The sequence below is a fragment of the Pristiophorus japonicus genome, chromosome 4 (genome assembly GCF_044704955.1).
Source record: "Pristiophorus japonicus isolate sPriJap1 chromosome 4, sPriJap1.hap1, whole genome shotgun sequence".
NCBI lineage: Eukaryota > Metazoa > Chordata > Chondrichthyes > Pristiophoridae > Pristiophorus > Pristiophorus japonicus.
Genome location: NC_091980.1, coordinates 126,323,893 through 126,341,797, shown reverse-complemented (window position 1 = coordinate 126,341,797; position 17,905 = coordinate 126,323,893). Strand labels below are relative to the sequence as shown.

General features: G+C 45.3%; 2 protein-coding genes across 4 annotated transcripts in view; one reads left to right on the top strand and one right to left on the bottom strand.

The window, feature by feature from the left end:
* Positions 1–17,905, top strand: part of LOC139263058 (dedicator of cytokinesis protein 2-like) — a 770,661-nt gene that overhangs the window by 416,253 nt on the left and 336,503 nt on the right. The gene's annotated exons all lie outside the window — the stretch shown is intronic.
* LOC139263059 (protein INSYN2B-like) overlaps positions 1–17,905 on the bottom strand; it is a 113,003-nt gene that overhangs the window by 68,589 nt on the left and 26,509 nt on the right. Inside the window, exon 2 of the mRNA XM_070878577.1 lies at positions 12,261–12,335. Within this exon, the coding sequence (XP_070734678.1) occupies positions 12,261–12,335 (75 nt within the window). The remainder of the gene's footprint in view (positions 1–12,260; positions 12,336–17,905) is intronic.

Sequence of the window (17,905 nt, the reverse complement as noted above, 5' to 3'; positions counted from 1 at the left end):
CCTCCCTGCATTGATTCCCAACCCCCTGCCATTTTAGTTTAAACCCTCTCCAACAACACTAGCAAACATTCCGCCTAGGACATCGGTTCCGGTCCTGCCCTCGTGCAGACCGTCTGGTTTGTACTGGTCCCACCTCCCCAGAACTGGTTCCAGTGTGCCAGAAATTTGAACCCCTCCTCCTTGCACCATTCCTCAAGCCACGTTTTCATCTGAGCTATCCTGCGATTCCTGCTCTGACTGGCACATGGCACTGGTAGCAATCCTGAGATTACTACCTTTGAGGTCCGACTTTTTAATTTAACTCCTATCTCCCTAAATTCAGTTTGTAGGAGCTCATCCTGTTTTTTTACCTATATCGTTGGTACCTATATGCACCATGACAGCTGGCTGTTCACCCTCCCCCTTCAGAATGCACTGCAGCCGCTCCAAGACATCCTTGACCCTTGCACCAGGGAGGCAACATACCATCCTGGAGTCTCGTTTGCGGCCGCAGAAACGCCTATCTATTCCCCTTACAATAGAATCCCCTATCACTACAGCTCTCTCACTCTTTTTCCTGCCCTCCTGTGCAGCAGAGCCACTCCTGGTGCCATGGACTTGGCTGTTGGTGCCTTCCCCTGATGAGCCATCTCCCCCAACAGTATCCAAAGTGGTATATCTGTTTTGGAGGGAGATGACCACAGGGGACTCCTGCACTACCTTCCTACTACTGCTCTGCCTGATGGTCACCCATTCCCTGTCTGCCTGTGTAACCTTTACCTGCAGTGTGACCAACTCACTAAACGTGCTGTTCACGACATTCTCAGCATTGCGGATGCTCCAGAGTGAATCCATCCGCAACTCCAGTACCACAATGCGGTCTGTCAGGAGCTGTAGCTGGATACATTTCCTGCACACGTAGTAGTCAGGGACACTGATTTCCCACATAGTACAGGAGGAGCATAACACGGGTCTAGGCTCTCCTGCCACGACTTAACTCTTAGATTAACTTAATTTGTAACAATGCCAAAGGTTTCTTACTGCTAAGAAAAATAAAAGATCAAATATTCACCAACAAGTCATTCACTTACCCACTTGGCTGTGACATCCCACTTTGATTTCTTCTTACTTCTTTGTTTACCTTCTGCCCCTGCCCCTGCACCAGCTACCGCTGGAGGAACTTTGATTTCGCCAGTAACTAATGGTAACTCATTGAAATTGTACCGATAGCTAATACTGGAACACTCAGATTTCCTTCATAACTAACAATAATACATTAACTCAATGAGTTAGTAAATGGTAGTGATAGGTATAATGCCCCAATATCCTACCTACCTCTAATGAGTAGTAATCCTATAACCCACTGATGCTCGCCATGAAACTACAGCCTTCAATCCCCCTGCACTGTACAAGGTGTGGTCAGCCTACTCAGTCAATGCCACCTTCAATGGGCCTCACCTCTCTCCCTGCCTCCTTGGATTCTGCTTTGGACTTGAGTTCTGTGTGAAGGTGACAACTCTTAACTGGGAGCCTCAGTGAGCGACTTGGACTGCAGATGGCAAAACTGCCCAGTACAACAAAAACCATGCATTTATGTAGCACCTTTAACGTAGTAAAACATCGCAAGATGCTTCACAGGAGCAATTATTAAACAAAATTTGATACTGAATCACATAAGGAGATATTTGGACAGATGACCAAAAGCTCGGTCAGAGGTAGGTTTCAAGGAAAGTCTTAAAGGAGGATAGAGAGATGGAGCGACGGAAAGGTTTAAGGAGGATATTACAGACCGACTTGAACTAAACCGAGAGATCGCAAAAGGGCATTCCCCTGCAGTTTTTAATATTCCTGCTTATTGCATTCCCTTTCAAGTGACAGTCTGGTCTGTCTCAATAGCCACTGTAATGAAACATCCCATGGTCTAAAAGCCTTGATTTTGAGAAACTTCCTTCTCCATTCCCTCTTGATTCTTCCAGTGAGAATCCCCAGTCTCCATCTCCAGGTGTCACTCACCCCTTTGCTGGATGCGCCTCTCTCAGCGCCGCTCTGACTCACCACGTTGTTGCTGTTCTCGGCTCTGCAGAAAGTACCGAACCCCACGTCCAACCCACTCCACAGCCTCCCTCTCTACACCTCCATTTCCCTCTCAAGTCCCAGTCTTCCTCACTGCCCAACTCCCAATCCCCTTCCCTTCCTCGAAACTCCATGCTGGTGCCCCTTTTTCCGTAGCCCCCATTCCCCAGTCTCTCTCCTCTTCCGACTCCTGAACCTTCTGATTCCTGAGGCCCTTCCAATTCCTGACCCTCAGCTGTTTCCGAGACACCAGCCGGTCCCGATGCTCTACCACAGTGGGAGTGACGACACCGGGCCGGAGGTGGTAAATTACAATCAGGAAGTTCCCCCGGGCTATGAGCAGCAACACTCGGGAGATCTGTGCCCCCATTGTGAGATGCCCGGGCAATCTAGAAAGGTTGGCACACCAAGTCGAAGCTCAGGTATGAAGAATGACCATTTAAATGAGGTGCATGTGCATGGACAGCAGCAGTGGAACTGTACTCAGTGAGGCTCAACATGTTGTGTCAGCTGTGGCTCAGTGGGTAGCACTCTCGCCTCTGAGTCAGAAGGTTATGGATTCAAGTCCCACGTCAGAGACTTCAGCATAAAATCTAGGCTGGCGCTCCGGTGTAGTACTGAGGGAGTGCTGCACTGTCGGAGGTGCTGTCTTTCAGATGAATCATTAAACCGAGGCGCTGTCTGCTCTCTCAGTTGGTTGTAAAAGATCACATGGTACTATTCAAAGAATTACCCTTAAAATCACCAAATATCAAGCAACTTGTCATTTATCTCACTGATGTTTGTGGGACCTTGCTGTGTGCAAACTGTCGACAATACAACACATTTCAAAAGTAATTCAGTAAAAAGTGTGAAGCACTTTGGAATGTCCTGTGGAAATGAAAGGTGCTATATCATTGCGAGTTCTTTCTCAGTCACAGCTCTCACTGTCACAACTTGCTCTGTGAGTCTAGCCATTGGCATAATGCCTGCTATCTGCAACAAGTACTTTAATTGGCAGGAATTGCATTCCAGATCAGCTTGGAAATCATTCCAGCAGTGAGTGCATTTGGTTTACCAGTGGCGTGCAATAATATGCAAACAAACCATCTGTTCTCTCTCAAAAAACCCCCAGATTTTACAGTGAGCAGTCTGTTCATGGCAGCAGCTAATTAGGTCGCAGTCAAGTCAGTTGTTAGTATTTACAGTCCTGAGTCATTGGAACAGGGCCAGTTGCTTTGTAAACAGGAATGGAAGTGAGAACATTACCTGTGGGGGACTGAATCCTTTCTTAGACCAGTTGTAGAGTGATACAGCACAGAAGAGCTATCCAATTAGTCCCACTCTCTTTCCCCACAACCTTGCAAATGTTTTCCTTTTCTACTATATATCCAAATCCCTTTTGAAAGTTACTATTGAATTTTATTCCACCACCCTTTCGGGCAGTGCATTCCAGATCATAACAACTCTCTTCTCATATGGTTCTTTTGCCAATTATCTTAAAACTGTGTCCTCTGATTACCGACCCACCCGCCAATGGAAAAAGTTTCTCCTTATTTACTCTATCAAAACCTTTCATGATTTTGTAAAGCTCTATTAAATCTCTCCCTAAACTTCTCTGCTCCAAGGTTAACAATCCCAGCTTGTAGTCTCTCCACATAACTCTCCTCATCCCTGGTATCATTCCTGGAAATCTCCTCTGCACCCTCTAAGGTCTTGATATCTTTTCTATAGTGTGGTGCCCAGAATTTAACGCAGCACTCTAACTGCAGCCTAACCAGTAATTTATAAAGGTTTAGCAAGACTTTTTTGTCTTTGTACTCTATGTCTAAATGCTGTAAAAAGGAGATGCTCTGTGAAATTTCTCTCTTAATCCTGAGGTACTCTAAAGGGTGTCAACTGGACTCACTATGGACTCTTACATTTGAGTCATGCTTGAGGCTTGAGCAGGAACTTTTGGCATACGGCGACATGCCTCTGGCTTCACCCCCCTGGCTGCTATTTACATTTTAAGGGCTGGATGGTGGAAACCAGGTAGAACGTCGAGGACTTTTGAGACAACTGTATTTAGAGTACAAAATAGTGCGATCTTAAATCTCGTAACTAAGGATGAAGTGCCTACACTTTCCAGTAAATGATTTAGAAGGCATTACATGAATACATGCAGTTATTTTGCTATTGTACTCAGACAAACGACTTGTCTTCTGTCAGGTACTCAATGCCTCTTATTGTTCTGCTTAATCAGAGCTGGTTGCCTGAGAATGTTGATCACTCAGCCATGCAGAGAGGATATTTCCACTCATAAGGGAAACTAAAATTAGGGGACATACTCTTAGACTAAGGGGCTGCCCATTTAAAACTGAGATGAGGAGAAATTCCTTCTCTGAGGGTTGTAAATCTTTGGAATTCTCTGCCATAGAGAGCTGTGGAGGCTGGGTCATTGAATATATTTAAGGCAGAGATAGACAGATTTTTGAGCAATAAGGGAGTAAAGGGTTATGGGGAGTGGGCGGGGAAGTGGAGCTGAGTACATGATCAGATTAGCCATGATCTTATTGAATGGTGGAGCAGGCTCGAGGGGCCAAATAGCCCACTCCTGCTTCTATTTCTTATGTTCTTATGTCTTATGTTCTTATGAAGAGGGTTGATCTGCCCTTGAGTAAAGGACTCAAATCTCAGGGACCTAATTCCAAGATTAGACACAATAATTTCACACAAGGGGTAAAGAGATGTGGAATAAATGATCCCGGAAGTTGAAGCAAACATTACCTGTGAAGGCCTCAGTCCAGTCTGAAGCTTTCAGTACTAAAGTATCCAAACCCTTCAGGGATCTTTTACCCACTTTGAGATCTTCATTGCCTCTGTACTAGTGAGTCCAGACCCAGGGGAATGTATTGGGAATTATGGTGGTGTCATAGTGGTGGATGGAAGTCCTGCTTCTCGACTATCTTGCCAACAACAGGAAAACTGAGAGTAAAGAACCAACTCTGCCCCCCAAAACATGACTCAGCCCTAACCGCAGAAGAGCACCCCCTACCAGACCACAGCAACATGGCTCCATTCTCACTCCACCTTGCTGAGTGAGATTGCCAATTAATGTCATTAGTCCTGAATGAGGGCTTGTGACCACTTGAGACTGGCTTGGGAACTGTCCTGAACTCATTACAGGAAAACTCTCATCCCATTAGGCTGTGCTGGATATGAACTCAAGGGACAGAAGTAGAGGATGGTGTTAACCCACTAATACAAAAGCAAAATATTGCGGATGTTGGAATCTGAAATAAAAACAGAAAATGCTGGAAATACTCAGCAGGTCAGGCAGCATCTGTGGAGTTAACCTTTCAGGTCGATGACCCTTTGTTAGAACTGACCTGAAACATTAACTCTATTTCTCGCTCCATAGATACTGTCTGACCTGCTGAGTATTTCCAGCAGTTTCAGTTTTTAATACAGTATTAACCCATTTGGTGTACTTTTCAAAGACATTGCTTTCAGTCGGTCAAAGTGAGCAATCTCTGTGAGTCATATAAACCTGAACTGACAATTTCTTCACTTAATTATAATCTAACTGCAGGGCAAAGGTCAGAGTAGAACACATTGAAGAAACAGATAAAAACGGGGAAAAAATATCTGCTACATAGTTCTTTAAACAATCTCAGAAGTACTAATCTAAGGGCACAGAATGTGTCATATTTAGCAATCAACAAGTTGAAGCACTAAGACCTTCATTGCTCTGTTTACCTGATTTCCTGCCAAAAAAAACCAGCAAATCAAACACCAACTCAAGTCAATCATCCAAGTCTATCTATCTTGTCAAAACCAACCTTGACATTATAACCTCATCACCAGCTATTTTCAGTTAGAGCAAGAGAGAAGAGAGTGCTCAGCAATTGAAGAATTTTCATTTTCAGTTAAAGACTTCTCTCTGATACGTCCTTACTATACAGTATAAATGCACACGAAGCCCATGCTTGAGAGAAGGTCAGTCTGTGACCTGTCCTTTATTCCTTAGTGGGTGAAGCTTCTCCTTTTATATCTGAAGGTCCAGGTTAGGAGTGTCTCCCACAAGTTCACCACTTTGTGGTCATTGTTCTCACAGTGTACAACTTAGGTCAGATTATACAATGCTGTTTGAATACATGACATCACCTCCCCCCCCCCCCCAAAGTCTTATTGGGATCATAGGTTAAGTCTCTCTGGTGGTTTACGCTCCCTTGTAGAGTGCCTGAGTTGAGGCTCCGGTTGTTGGGCGCTGGCCTGAGTGTCTGCTGTTTGCGATGCCTCAGGCCTGTCCGGACTGCCCACAGTGACTGGGCTCTCCTCCACTTGGTTCCTGTGTTCGGTCACCTGTGGAGGAGTGAACTCTATATCGTGTTCTTCCTCTGCTTCTTCTATGAGGTTGCTGAACCTCCTTTTTGTTTGATCCACATGTTTGCAGCAGATTTGTCCATTGGTAAGTTTAACTACCAGAATCCTATTTCCCTGTTTGGCAATCATAGTGCCTGCGAGCCATTTGGGCCCTGCAGCGTAGTTGAGGACAAAAACAGGGTCATTTACATCAATACATCGCCCTCTCGCATTCCTGTCATGGTAGTCATATTGTGACTAGCGCCTGCTCTCGACAATTTCTTTCATGGTGGGGTGTATAAGGGATAACCGGGTTTTGAGCGTTCTTTTCATCAGCAACTCTGCGGATGGAACCCCTGTGAGCAAGTGTGGTCGGGATCTGTAGGCCAACAGGATGCGTGATAAGCGTCTTTGTAGGGAACCCCCTTGGATTATGAGCATCCCCTGTTTGATTATCTGCACTGCTCGTTCTGCCTGGCCGTTTGAGGCCGGCTTGAACGTTGCCGTTCTGACATGGTTCATTCCATTGCCTGCCATGAAGTCCTTGTGAAGCATAGGCCATTGTCGCTGACCAAGATGTCCGGTAGACCATCGGTGGAGAACATTGCCTGTAGACTTTCTTCCGCGGCAGAGGATGTGCTTGAATTTAAAATGTCACACTCGATCCATTTGGAGTAGGCGTCTACTACAACCAAAAACATTTTTCCCATGAAAGGATCTGCGTAGTCCACATGGATGTGTGACCATGGCTTGGCGGGCCAGGACCAGGGGCTAAGGGGGGCTTCCCTGGGCGCATTGCCCAGCTGGGCACACGTGTTGCACCTGCGAACACAAAGTTCCAGGTCTGCGTCTATCCCTGGCCACCAAACGTGTGACCTGGCAATTGCCTTCATCATGCCTGGGTGCTCATTGTGGAGTTCTCTGTTGAACACCTCTCTGCCCATCTGGAGCATGACTATGCGGTTTCCCCACAGTAGGCAATCGGCCTGAATCGAGAGATCATCCTTGCGCCTGTGAAATGGTTTAAATTCCTCAGGGCATGCCCTGTACGTGGCTGCCCATCCCCATTCAGGACACATTTCTTGACTAGAGACAATAGCGGGTCTCTATTTGTCCAGACTTTAATCTGATGGGCTATCACAGGTGAGTCTTCGCTTCCGAAAGCTTCAACAGCCATGACCATCTCAGCAGCATGCTTGGTAGGCCCTTCAGTGGTGACTAGTGGGAGCCTGCTGAGTGCATCGGCGCAGTTTTCAGTGCCCGGTCTGTGCCGAATTGTGTAGTCATAGGCGGCTAACATGAGTGCCCACCTCTGTATGTGGGCCGATGCGTTTGCATTTATGGCCTTGTTGTTGTCGGCCAAAAGGGACGTTAGGGATTTGTGATCTGTCTCCAGCTCAAATTTCCTGCCAAACAGGTACTGGTGCATTTTCTTTACCGCATATACACATGCTAGCGCCTCATTTTCTACCATCCCGTAGCCCCTTTCTGCCTGGGACAGACTTCTGGAGGCATAAGCTACCGGCTGTAATGGACCCTTGGCATTGACATGCTGCAACACACACCCGACACCATAGGACGACGCATCGCAGTTAACACAAGTTTCTTACATGGGTCATATAGCGTTAACAGATTGTTGGAACATAACAAATTGCGTGCTCTATTAAAAGCCCTTTCCTGGCTGTCCCCCCAGACCCATTCGCGACCTTTGCGTAGGAGCACGCATAGCAGGTCTAGCAGCGTGCTCAATTTGGGAAGAAAGTTACCAAAATAGTTCAGGATCCCCAGGAACAAACGCAGCTCCGTCGTGTTAGGGGGTCTGGGTGCTCTCTGGATCGCTTCCGTCTTGGACGCAGTAGGGCTGATTCCGTCTGCTGCTACCCTCATCCCCAGGAATTCTACCTCTGGAGCTAGGAAGACGCACTTCGCCTTTTTCAGTCGCAGCCCTACCCGGTCCAGTCTGCGTAGCACCTCCTCCAGGTTCTGGAGGTGTTCTTCAGTATTGTAACCCGTGATGAGGATGTCGTCCTGAAAAACCACCGTCCCTGGAATCGACTTGAGGAGGCTTTCCATTTTTCATTGGAAGATCGCGGCGGCCGAGCGAATCCCGAACGGACTCAAACAACCGCTTGTGTGTCATGATGGTGGTCAGCTTCTTTGACTCACTCGCCAGCTCTTGGGTATGTAAGCTGAGGTCAGGTCCAATTTTGAAAAAAGTTTGCCACCGGATAGCGTCGCAAAGAGGTCCTCCGCTCTCGGTAGTGGGTACTGGTCTTGGAGTGACACCCGATTGATGGTGGCCTTGTAATCGCCACATATCCTGACCGACCCATCCGCCTTGAGCACCGGCACAATCGGGCTCGCCCAGTCACTGAATTCGACTGGCGAGATGATGCCTTCCCTCAGCAGGCGGTCCAATTCGCCTTCTATCTTTTCCCGCATCACATACAGCACCGCTCTGACCTTGTGGTGTACTGGCCTGGCGTCCGGGTTTATGTGAATCATTACCTTGGCCCCCATGACAGTGCCAATGCCGGATTGAAATAATGAGTCAAATTTGTCCAGGATCTGTGAGCATGATACTCGCTCCACAGAGGAAATTGCATTGACATCGCCCCATTTCCAGTTCATGACAGCATGCCAACTCCTCCCTAGTAGTGCGGGACCGTTCCCCTGGACAACCCAGAGTGGCAACCTGTTCTCCGAATCTTTGTGGGTCACGACTACCTTGGCGCTGCCTAGCACCGGAATAATCTCCTTTGTGTATGTCCGTAGCTGTGCGTCATCGGCGATAATTTTGGCCTCCTTGCCTTGGACGCCCACAACTTTTCGAACTGTTTGATACCTATCAGAGACTGGCTGGCCCCCCGTGTCTAGCTCCATTGATACTGGGATGCCATTGAGGAGCACTTTCATCATTATCGGTGGCGTCCTGGTGTATGAACTGTATACGTGCTCCACATGAACTCGCTGAACTTCAGCTGCCAGCGATTTCCCCCAGCGTTCATTTCTGCAATTTCTGCAGGTATTTTGCTCATCTCTGCAAACTCCGGTTGTGTGTGTGCCTCCACGCCTTCAACATGAGCTACGGTTGGAAACAAAAGGTCCCTTGCCAGTCGATCGTCTCTGACTGCCCCTGTGATTGATCTTGAGTGCGCCATTAACAGGTGTTGATGGCCCCATTATTGGCCGCATTGTCCCTTGCAATAGCGTGAATCGCCGTTCAGCTTGCCATTGTCTCTGTCGAACTCCCCCTCTGAGTTCGTCTACATGTTGGGGCATGCTCGATTGCCCTTGTCTGCCTGGAGAACTGTGTGCTGCTTTAACAATGTTGAATCTCTGTCCCAACCATTCCTCAACACAGTACCTCTCGTCTGTTCTGCTAGTGGCCATGCTCGCGTGGTTTAAATCCCAGTTTCTCGTCGCCATTGATACATCCTTACTATACAGTATAAATGCACATGAAGCCCATGCTTGAGAGAAGGTCAGTCTGTGACCTGTCCTTTATTCCTTAGCATTCAAGTGCAGGAAGTGAGTGGAGCTTCCCCTTTTATATCTGAAGGTCCAGGTTAGGAGTGTCTCCCACAAGTTCACCACCTTGTGGTCATTGTTTTCACAGTGTACAACTTGGGTCAGATTATAAATGGGTTACAATGCTGGTTGAATACATGACACTCTCCATGGAATAAACTGAAAGAGGCACCCTTTGTATCTGGATCTGAAACTCAAATACACCGGCCTACTTCTCCAGCGTAACATTACCATTTCCCTCAATCTCCCTATTTGACCTCTTCCTCGCCGAAGGATATTGAATTAGTTCACATCAGGCAAGTATTGAAGCTGAGGGCCATTTGTGTGCTGTGGTACAACGTCCATTGGGAACTGGATTGAGATTGTTTTAACTCATTTCATTTTGTGTCTTTAATAGCTGTCGGATGGAAAAACGAGGCCTTCCCAGTTCAGTAGATTGCACTTTAACCCAGATTTCATTTTAAAAAAGCAACATGGGTTATTAGAATATACTGTGCCATGTAGTTTAATTTTTTATGTTAATATCCCGTCCCTCCTTTTTTGCTGGGTCAGTTGGTTTGTATTGGAGTGCAGTCAGCTCATCCAACTGGCTATTCTCCATGAGTGACCCAATACCAGACTATTCAATCATGGAGAATAAAACTCAGCCCAATAGTTAGACCTCACAAAAACATCCATGGAAACGTCTCATTTCAGGGTCACCAGATAGTGATAGAGAACAGGAACCGCCAATATTGCGCAGAGCAAGATACCACTAACACCAATAAGATAATGACCAGATAATCTGTATATGTGATGTTGGTTGAAGGATAGATGTTGGCCAGGACACAGGAAGAACTCCCCTGCTCTTCTTCAAATAACGGCTGTGGGATCTTTTATGTCTACCTGAGAGGGCAAATGGGGCCTCATTTTAACATCTCATCTGAAAGACAGCATCTCCGACAGTGCAGCACCACCTCAGTACTGCAATGAAGTGCCAGTCGAGATGATGACGAATCACTTGGGCAAGCCGGCAATAAGCTGCTGGAAACTGGAGAACCTCAGTGATGGCCACTGCCATCAGTGGCAGAATGTTAAAGATATAAAACTGGGCTGAAGAGCAATGTTCCCAGGTATATTTTTTTGGGGTGTGCGGCCCATTCAAATTTTCACACATGCCCAGTTTTTCCCATATAAAAGCCAGTGAGCGACCTGCGTGGGACCTCCAGACCGGTGCACGACCACGCACCTTAGCGGGAACCTTGATGAAGAGTAATAATCTTGAACTTGTACCATACCTTTAATATAAAGGCTGTAAATACAGTCCTCCTTCAGAATCAGAGGCCTAGAAATTCACCTTGGGTGGTGGCATGCAGCGCCTGATATTCAGTTATGTTGCACTAAATTCTCAATATAAAATTATTTGGAGCAGCCACCCAGAGTTAAGGTGTTCTGAATGATGTAAGTTTCCATCCTCAACATTCTGCGTCTCCCCCAGTTATGGTTTGACTGTAGAAATCTCTCTGATACTTCTCACAGTGGCAAATCCTTTTAATTCTAATTTTAACTTTGTTACTCATTGGCATATGTGAAGTAAAGAACTTGCATTTATACGGCGCCTTTCACAACCACAGGATGTCCCAAAACAGTTTACAGCCAATTAAATAATTTTGAAGTGTATTCACTCTTGTAATATAGGAAACACAGCAGCTGATTTGCGCACAGCAAGGTCCTACAAATGGCAACGTGATAATGACCAGATAATCTCTTCTTTTTAGTGATATTGGTTGAGGGATAGATATTAACCAGGACACCAGGAGAACTCCCCTGCCCTTCTTTGAATAGTGCCATGAGATCTTTAATGTCCACCTGAGAGGGCAGACATGACCTTGGTTTAACATCTCATCCAAAAGGCGGCACCTCCGACATTGCAACACCCCCTCAGTACTGTACTGGTGTGTCAGCCTGATTGCTCAAGTCTCTGGAGTGGAACTTGAACCCACAATTTTCAGTGGACAGATTTTGTGGTACGTATCGACCATATACTGTGCCTTCTACAATGTTGCGTGCATCTTGTAGTGTACCTTGAGCTGAATAAACATGAAACATGCAGCCTTCAGCTGTCTAGCCCCTGGAATTCTCTGCCCCTCTACCTCTCTCTTCTCCTTTAAGACATTGATTGAAACTTAACTCTTTTACCAGCTTTTGGTCACCTGTCTTAACATCACCTTGTGTGGCTCAGTGTCAAATTTTGTTTGATGTTGCTCCTGTGAAGTGCCTTGGGATGGTTTGCTATGTGAAAGGTGCTAGATAAATGCAAGTTGTTGTAAACGAACAAGCATAGACAGTAATACATGACTAAACTGCTGTACCTGTAGATGATACAGGCGGTGTTCTGACAAGTGCTGCAGTTACTGAGGTCCTGGCCAGTCCGGTAGAAGTTCCTCCTATAATGTAAAAATTAACACTGTATGTAAGAAAAATAAGATAGACTTCAACAGCAAATGACCGTATTAACACGGAGTACTAATGTTGTGTGGAGGCAGGTGCGTTCTTCAGTCTATACACACTGCTCAGAAACATCTGTTTGAAACAGTCAAAGCCCCATCCCAGGAATGCTTAATATTTTGTAGCTTTCCGATCGTCTTGAACTTTTTTTACTTAGACTTGCTGTGATCTAAAGAATTAGGGAGTACTTTGTGTAGCTGTAGTTCAACAGCAGGTTCAAAAGGCTTCACAGAGGGATGCGTGTGTGTGTTTTTCGGGAATTAGAATCAATATTAGGGAGAGGTGCCATACCCTTCCCGAGCAGGAGAAGGAACTGGAAGAGGATGTTGTGGTTGATGGCTGCATATAGTGACATCACTATTCCCTGCCAGATTGGAGATGATTGGTAATTCCCCCATCAATCACGTCTGCTGTAAGTGGCTGTAATTGATTTTATGCACATCATTTGTATTATGTAAACATCCTCCACTCACTGCATTTTGCTGGAGAAATCAACCTGCTTTTATTGGGAGATTTTGCTCTAGTTTTGGTCATGAGTTCTGTTTGCTGTAGTGCCCTGCCTCCAACTCATTGGCTGACATAGTGGTGTCAATAGACACTTTGGTGATTGACTGTGTATCAAAAGATGCAATAAGTTTAAGAAGGATAATCAGCGATAATGCAGTATGGTCACAGTTGCAAGAATGTCATTCATGACTTTGGATAGGGCTATCTAGGTACCATGAGAATTACGGAACCTGATTGGAGGGATTCAAACAAGGAGTTACAGGGGAGAAGGGCATGGATCTGAGAGGCGATAACACGTTCAAGGACCATGAAGCAGAAAGGGAGGTTGAATGTGGGATGGTAGTTAGCGAGGATAGAGGGTTTTTTTTTATAAGGAGGAGGATGAGATAGTGTTGAATAAGAAGATGAGCATTCTGAGGGAAGGGGACTATACACAATGGTTATCAGAAACTTAGTGGGAATAGGGTTAGGTCTCAAAGAGATGAGCTTGGAGACGGTGGTGGAGATTCAGGAGACAGTAGAGAGAGATGGTAGTTCAGGGCCAGAGTGGAAGCAGGACTGAGGGACGATCTAGCTTGGTGGGCAAGCAGAAACTCTTTTAGAGTCTACCTGCAAAAACATAAAACATTAAATCGTGCCACCCGACCTGGGTGACACACCAGACATTTACAAGGCCTTTTTTTTTTCTTCTTTTGTTTTTTTTTGAGTTTTTCTTTTTTTTTTTGGGCACTAAAATCACAATTTTCCAGTGCCCCCTATAAAAGGGAAGGGGACACTAAAAGCACCGGCATTTAAAGCATAGAAGCAGCATACGCAGCTGAATGGATGGACCTTATCTTGATGAAGCAATCCATAAGCTCCTCTCACTTATTATTGGTGGTGAGGGTGGAGGGAGCAAGGGCAATAGGTTAATAAGGCAGCTGGTCATTGAGTAAAGGGGCCAGAGGTTATCATTTCTCTTTCGAATGATCATAGTGTAGTGGATGGTAAGATGATGAGAGTGATGAGGATTATAAGGAACGAGCTGGAGATGGCTTTATTTTATACATTATGGAAGGAGGGAGACGGCAGGAGATAGCAAGGCCGAGGGTGTGGCCGTGAATATGGATAGGATTATTTGTATGGAAGGAGAGGTTCAGGGAGGACAGGAGGTTAGTGAATTCACAGGAGAGAGGGCAAGGGGAGGTGAGGTGGATATTGTAATGACCAAGGATGAGAAGTCGCTGAGTGAGGAAAAAAGGGAGGATAGCTCTGAGAAACCCAGGGTAGAAGTTGGGGAGGGATGGATTTTAAGAGCAGTGTGAAAGCGATGGCACAGAACGGCTGCTCCAAGGAGGAGCAGATATTAGAGTAGCGGGCAAGACCAAGCTGTGAATTGTTGATAAGTGGCCAATATATGTGTGTGAATGGACTCTAAAGTAATTATGGGTTACAGGGGCAGGCAAAGATTAAGTGGGTGCAGCAATCATAATGGCCATTTAGGACCATGTAGGACTGAGATGAGGAGAAACTTCTTCACTCAGAGAGTTGTGAACCTGTGGAATTCTCTGCCACAGAAAGTTGTTGAGGCCATTTCGTTAGATATATTCAAAAGGGAGTTAGATGTGGCCCTTATGGTTAAAGGGATTAAGCGGTATGGAGAGAAAGCAGAAATGGGGTACTGAAGTTGCATGATATTGAATGGTAGTGCAGGCTCGAAGGGCTGAATGGCCTACTCCTGCACCTATTTTCTATGTTTCTATAAACTGAGAGAAGGATAGTGAGTGTCTGTTTAAGCGGTGCTTCCTGGGTTCCTTTCTGTGAACATAAAAAATGCTTTTATTTACACATTTTCCTCTGCCTCCATCAACATCTGAGAGCTATGGAAGACCAAAGCAGTCAATATCAGGGAAAGGATAGAGTAGCCCTCATGATCAGAATGAACAAGATACATTGCAAAGCCATTTCAACTAAGGGAGCTCCATGTACTTTTAGGAATGAGTCATTAAATTGAATTATTGAATCACAATGAGTAATACTCAACACGTCTACAGGTTTAGCTTTGGTATTTCCATTGACTTTCATCATTCCCCTCTTAATCCTTATGATTTTGTTGCATGCTACAGCTTTTTCTGCGCCTTGTTGGTTAAACTGCCCAGATGCACAAACAGAATGGTTTAACCGACAGCAGTTGCTACTTGTTATGTACATAGACATTCTCCAATGCAGCAGTGTAGCAAAGAACCCCCCTGAAAATATTGACACTCTCTGAAGTGTCAGCCTAGATTATGTGCAGAAGTCTCTAGAGTAGGGCTTGAACCCACAAAGGAAGAAAGGGAAAGAACTTGCATTTCTATGTCACCTTTCCTCAACCTTAATACATCCCAAAGCGCTTTACAGCCAACAAAGCACTTTTTGAAGTGTGGCCACTTCTGTAATGTAGGAAACCCGGCAGCCAATTTGTGCACAGCAAGCTCCCACAAACAGCAATGACATCAATTACTTCCATGCTCTTCTTCGAAATTGAACTATTAATTTTGATACTTGCACCTGAGAGGGCAGATGCAGCCTTGGTTTAACGGGCCGTAAATTGCGGCCTCTCCGGGTGTGCACGATGTGCGCACGCACCCGAAGAGGCCTCGCAAATGCCGGTTCTCAGAGTGCAATGTGCATGCGCCGAAATCCAGCATTTGCAAACTGTCAAAATGTCTTTTGACGGATTGCATGTATCCCTGGGAGAAGGATATTCGCGCGCAAAGATTTGGGCTATTTGCCCAACTCCTGCCCAGCGAATGTCCTTCAAACTCTTACGCTTGGCAAAAGCAAACGTATAGCCTGATTTTACCAGCGTAAGAGCAGTAAAAGATAGAAAAATTAAATTTTAGCACTAATTTTTACATTAAAAACCCTGTCCATTAAGGTAAATTTATTTTTACCTGTATTAAAACATATTAAAAAAAATTAAAAAAAATGTTTTTTGTCTAAAATATTTAATTACATTCAATTTCAATTAATTTTAAATATGTGAAGTGTTTTTTAATTTATTATGTTGTATTTTTGGCAGTATTCTCATTGATAGTAATGAGAGCTCATAGAAATGGAGCTCCCATTATCAATGAGAATACTCCATGTTCATTGGTGATCCAGGCCCACATGATCCGAGGTTGCGCTTACGTTCCTGGGATGTGCGAGCCCATACGCTGGACAGTGAACTGAGGCCTTGGTTCACAAGTCTACATTCTTCCAGGACCTACCGCAGCAAGACTTTGAATCCTGAATACCACGAGCAAACCTAAAACATACATCAGTCATTTTCAATGGAATAGGAAACCCCGAGGTTGCTGGTCGAAAAAAAGTACGACGCTGATTACAGAATTGGGTAAAAGGCCATCACACGAGAAAAGGTTTAGTTTTAACCTTTGGAATGGACCAAATTTCGTAAAAAAAATTTTGCTGGGAGGAGTCTGCCCACAGGAAGCCTCCGACCGCAATTTCTGGACCATTATCTCATCTGAAAATGACACTTCTGACAGTGCAGCGCTCGCTTTGCACTGAATTGTCAGCCTGCATTATGTGCTCAAGTTTGTGGAGTGGGATTTGAATCCACGACCTTCTGGCTCTGAGGTGAGAATGTTACCATTGAGCCAAGGCTGACACATATACAAAGTTTGTACATATATTCACAACTGGCAGTCATCACATTAAAGCAGCCATGAATGCACAAATGTACATGAGCATGAGTACATGGCTCCAATGATGGATCAAACTCATTGAATACACTTTTGTTATATGACACTTTCAGCAGTGGTTTCCAAAGTTTTCTCTATGATGGATATTGACAAGTAGCGACACAATCTGAGAGACCCCCTGCAGATATTGGCAGATCCCAGGGACCACTGCAAATATTGGAACAACCCAGGGAGTCCCTGCAAATAATGACACGTCTCAGGGTTCTCTGCAAATACTGGACATCCTGGGGATCCGCTGCAAATACTGAAACATCCCAGAGACCCCCGTTGCAAATACTGGAACATCCCGAGGATCCCCTGCAAATACTGAAACATCCCAGGGACCCCCTTGCAAATACTGGAACATCCCGGTGATCTCCTGAAAATACTGACATCCTCCTGGAGTCCATGAAAATATTGACCCACTCTGAGGTGTCAGCTTAGATTATGTATGGATGTCTATGGGGTGGGGCTTCAACCTGCAACCTTGTGATTGAGAGGTGAGAGCGTTACCAGAGCCACAGCTGACACCAAAACAGGAAGGCATTATGTATGGCTTTATCAGTAACATGGTATGGAAAGCAGCTGAATTGACAGCAGTAGATACAATAATTACCCAGCCAACATTCAATGATCCTGACATTGCAACTGTGTATTAATTCAGCTCCATCACATCCATTTACATTCTTGGGTTATTTTTGTCTTGTGTTTGTTTTCTGACTATTCTGTATATCAAGATAATGTGTTGGCCTACTTTCCGGGTTCTTTGTCTCCTGAAGACCTCAGCGGTTAAGGGTCAGGGTTCCATAGGTGGTGAGAGTCCTCTCCTCCCTCACAAGTAATCACTGCTGACGTGCAATCCTCGATACTGTGCGCCTATGGTCTAACTGATTGTGAGTATCACAGCCGAGTCCCGTTGAAGTCCGCACATTTACACACGCACTGTCTTGCAGCAGTAGTTAGTGGACAGTGACCAGAGCAAGAACATACCCCGCCCCTCCAATAATTTAAACCAATTTAACAGGATGCCAAGACCTTGGAAAGGCTACAGAGACGATTTACCAGAATGGTACCTGGGCTGATGTGGAGAGACTAGAGAAGTTGGGATTGTTCTCCTTAGATCAGAGGAAGATTAAGGGGAGATTTAACAATATTTCAAATTATCAGGTGTTTTGATAAAGTAAATAAGAAGTTGGTAATCAAAGGACACAGATTTAAGATAATTGGCAAAAGAACAAGGGAGGAGATGAGGAGAATTTTTTTATGCAATGATTTGTTATGATCTTGAATGCACT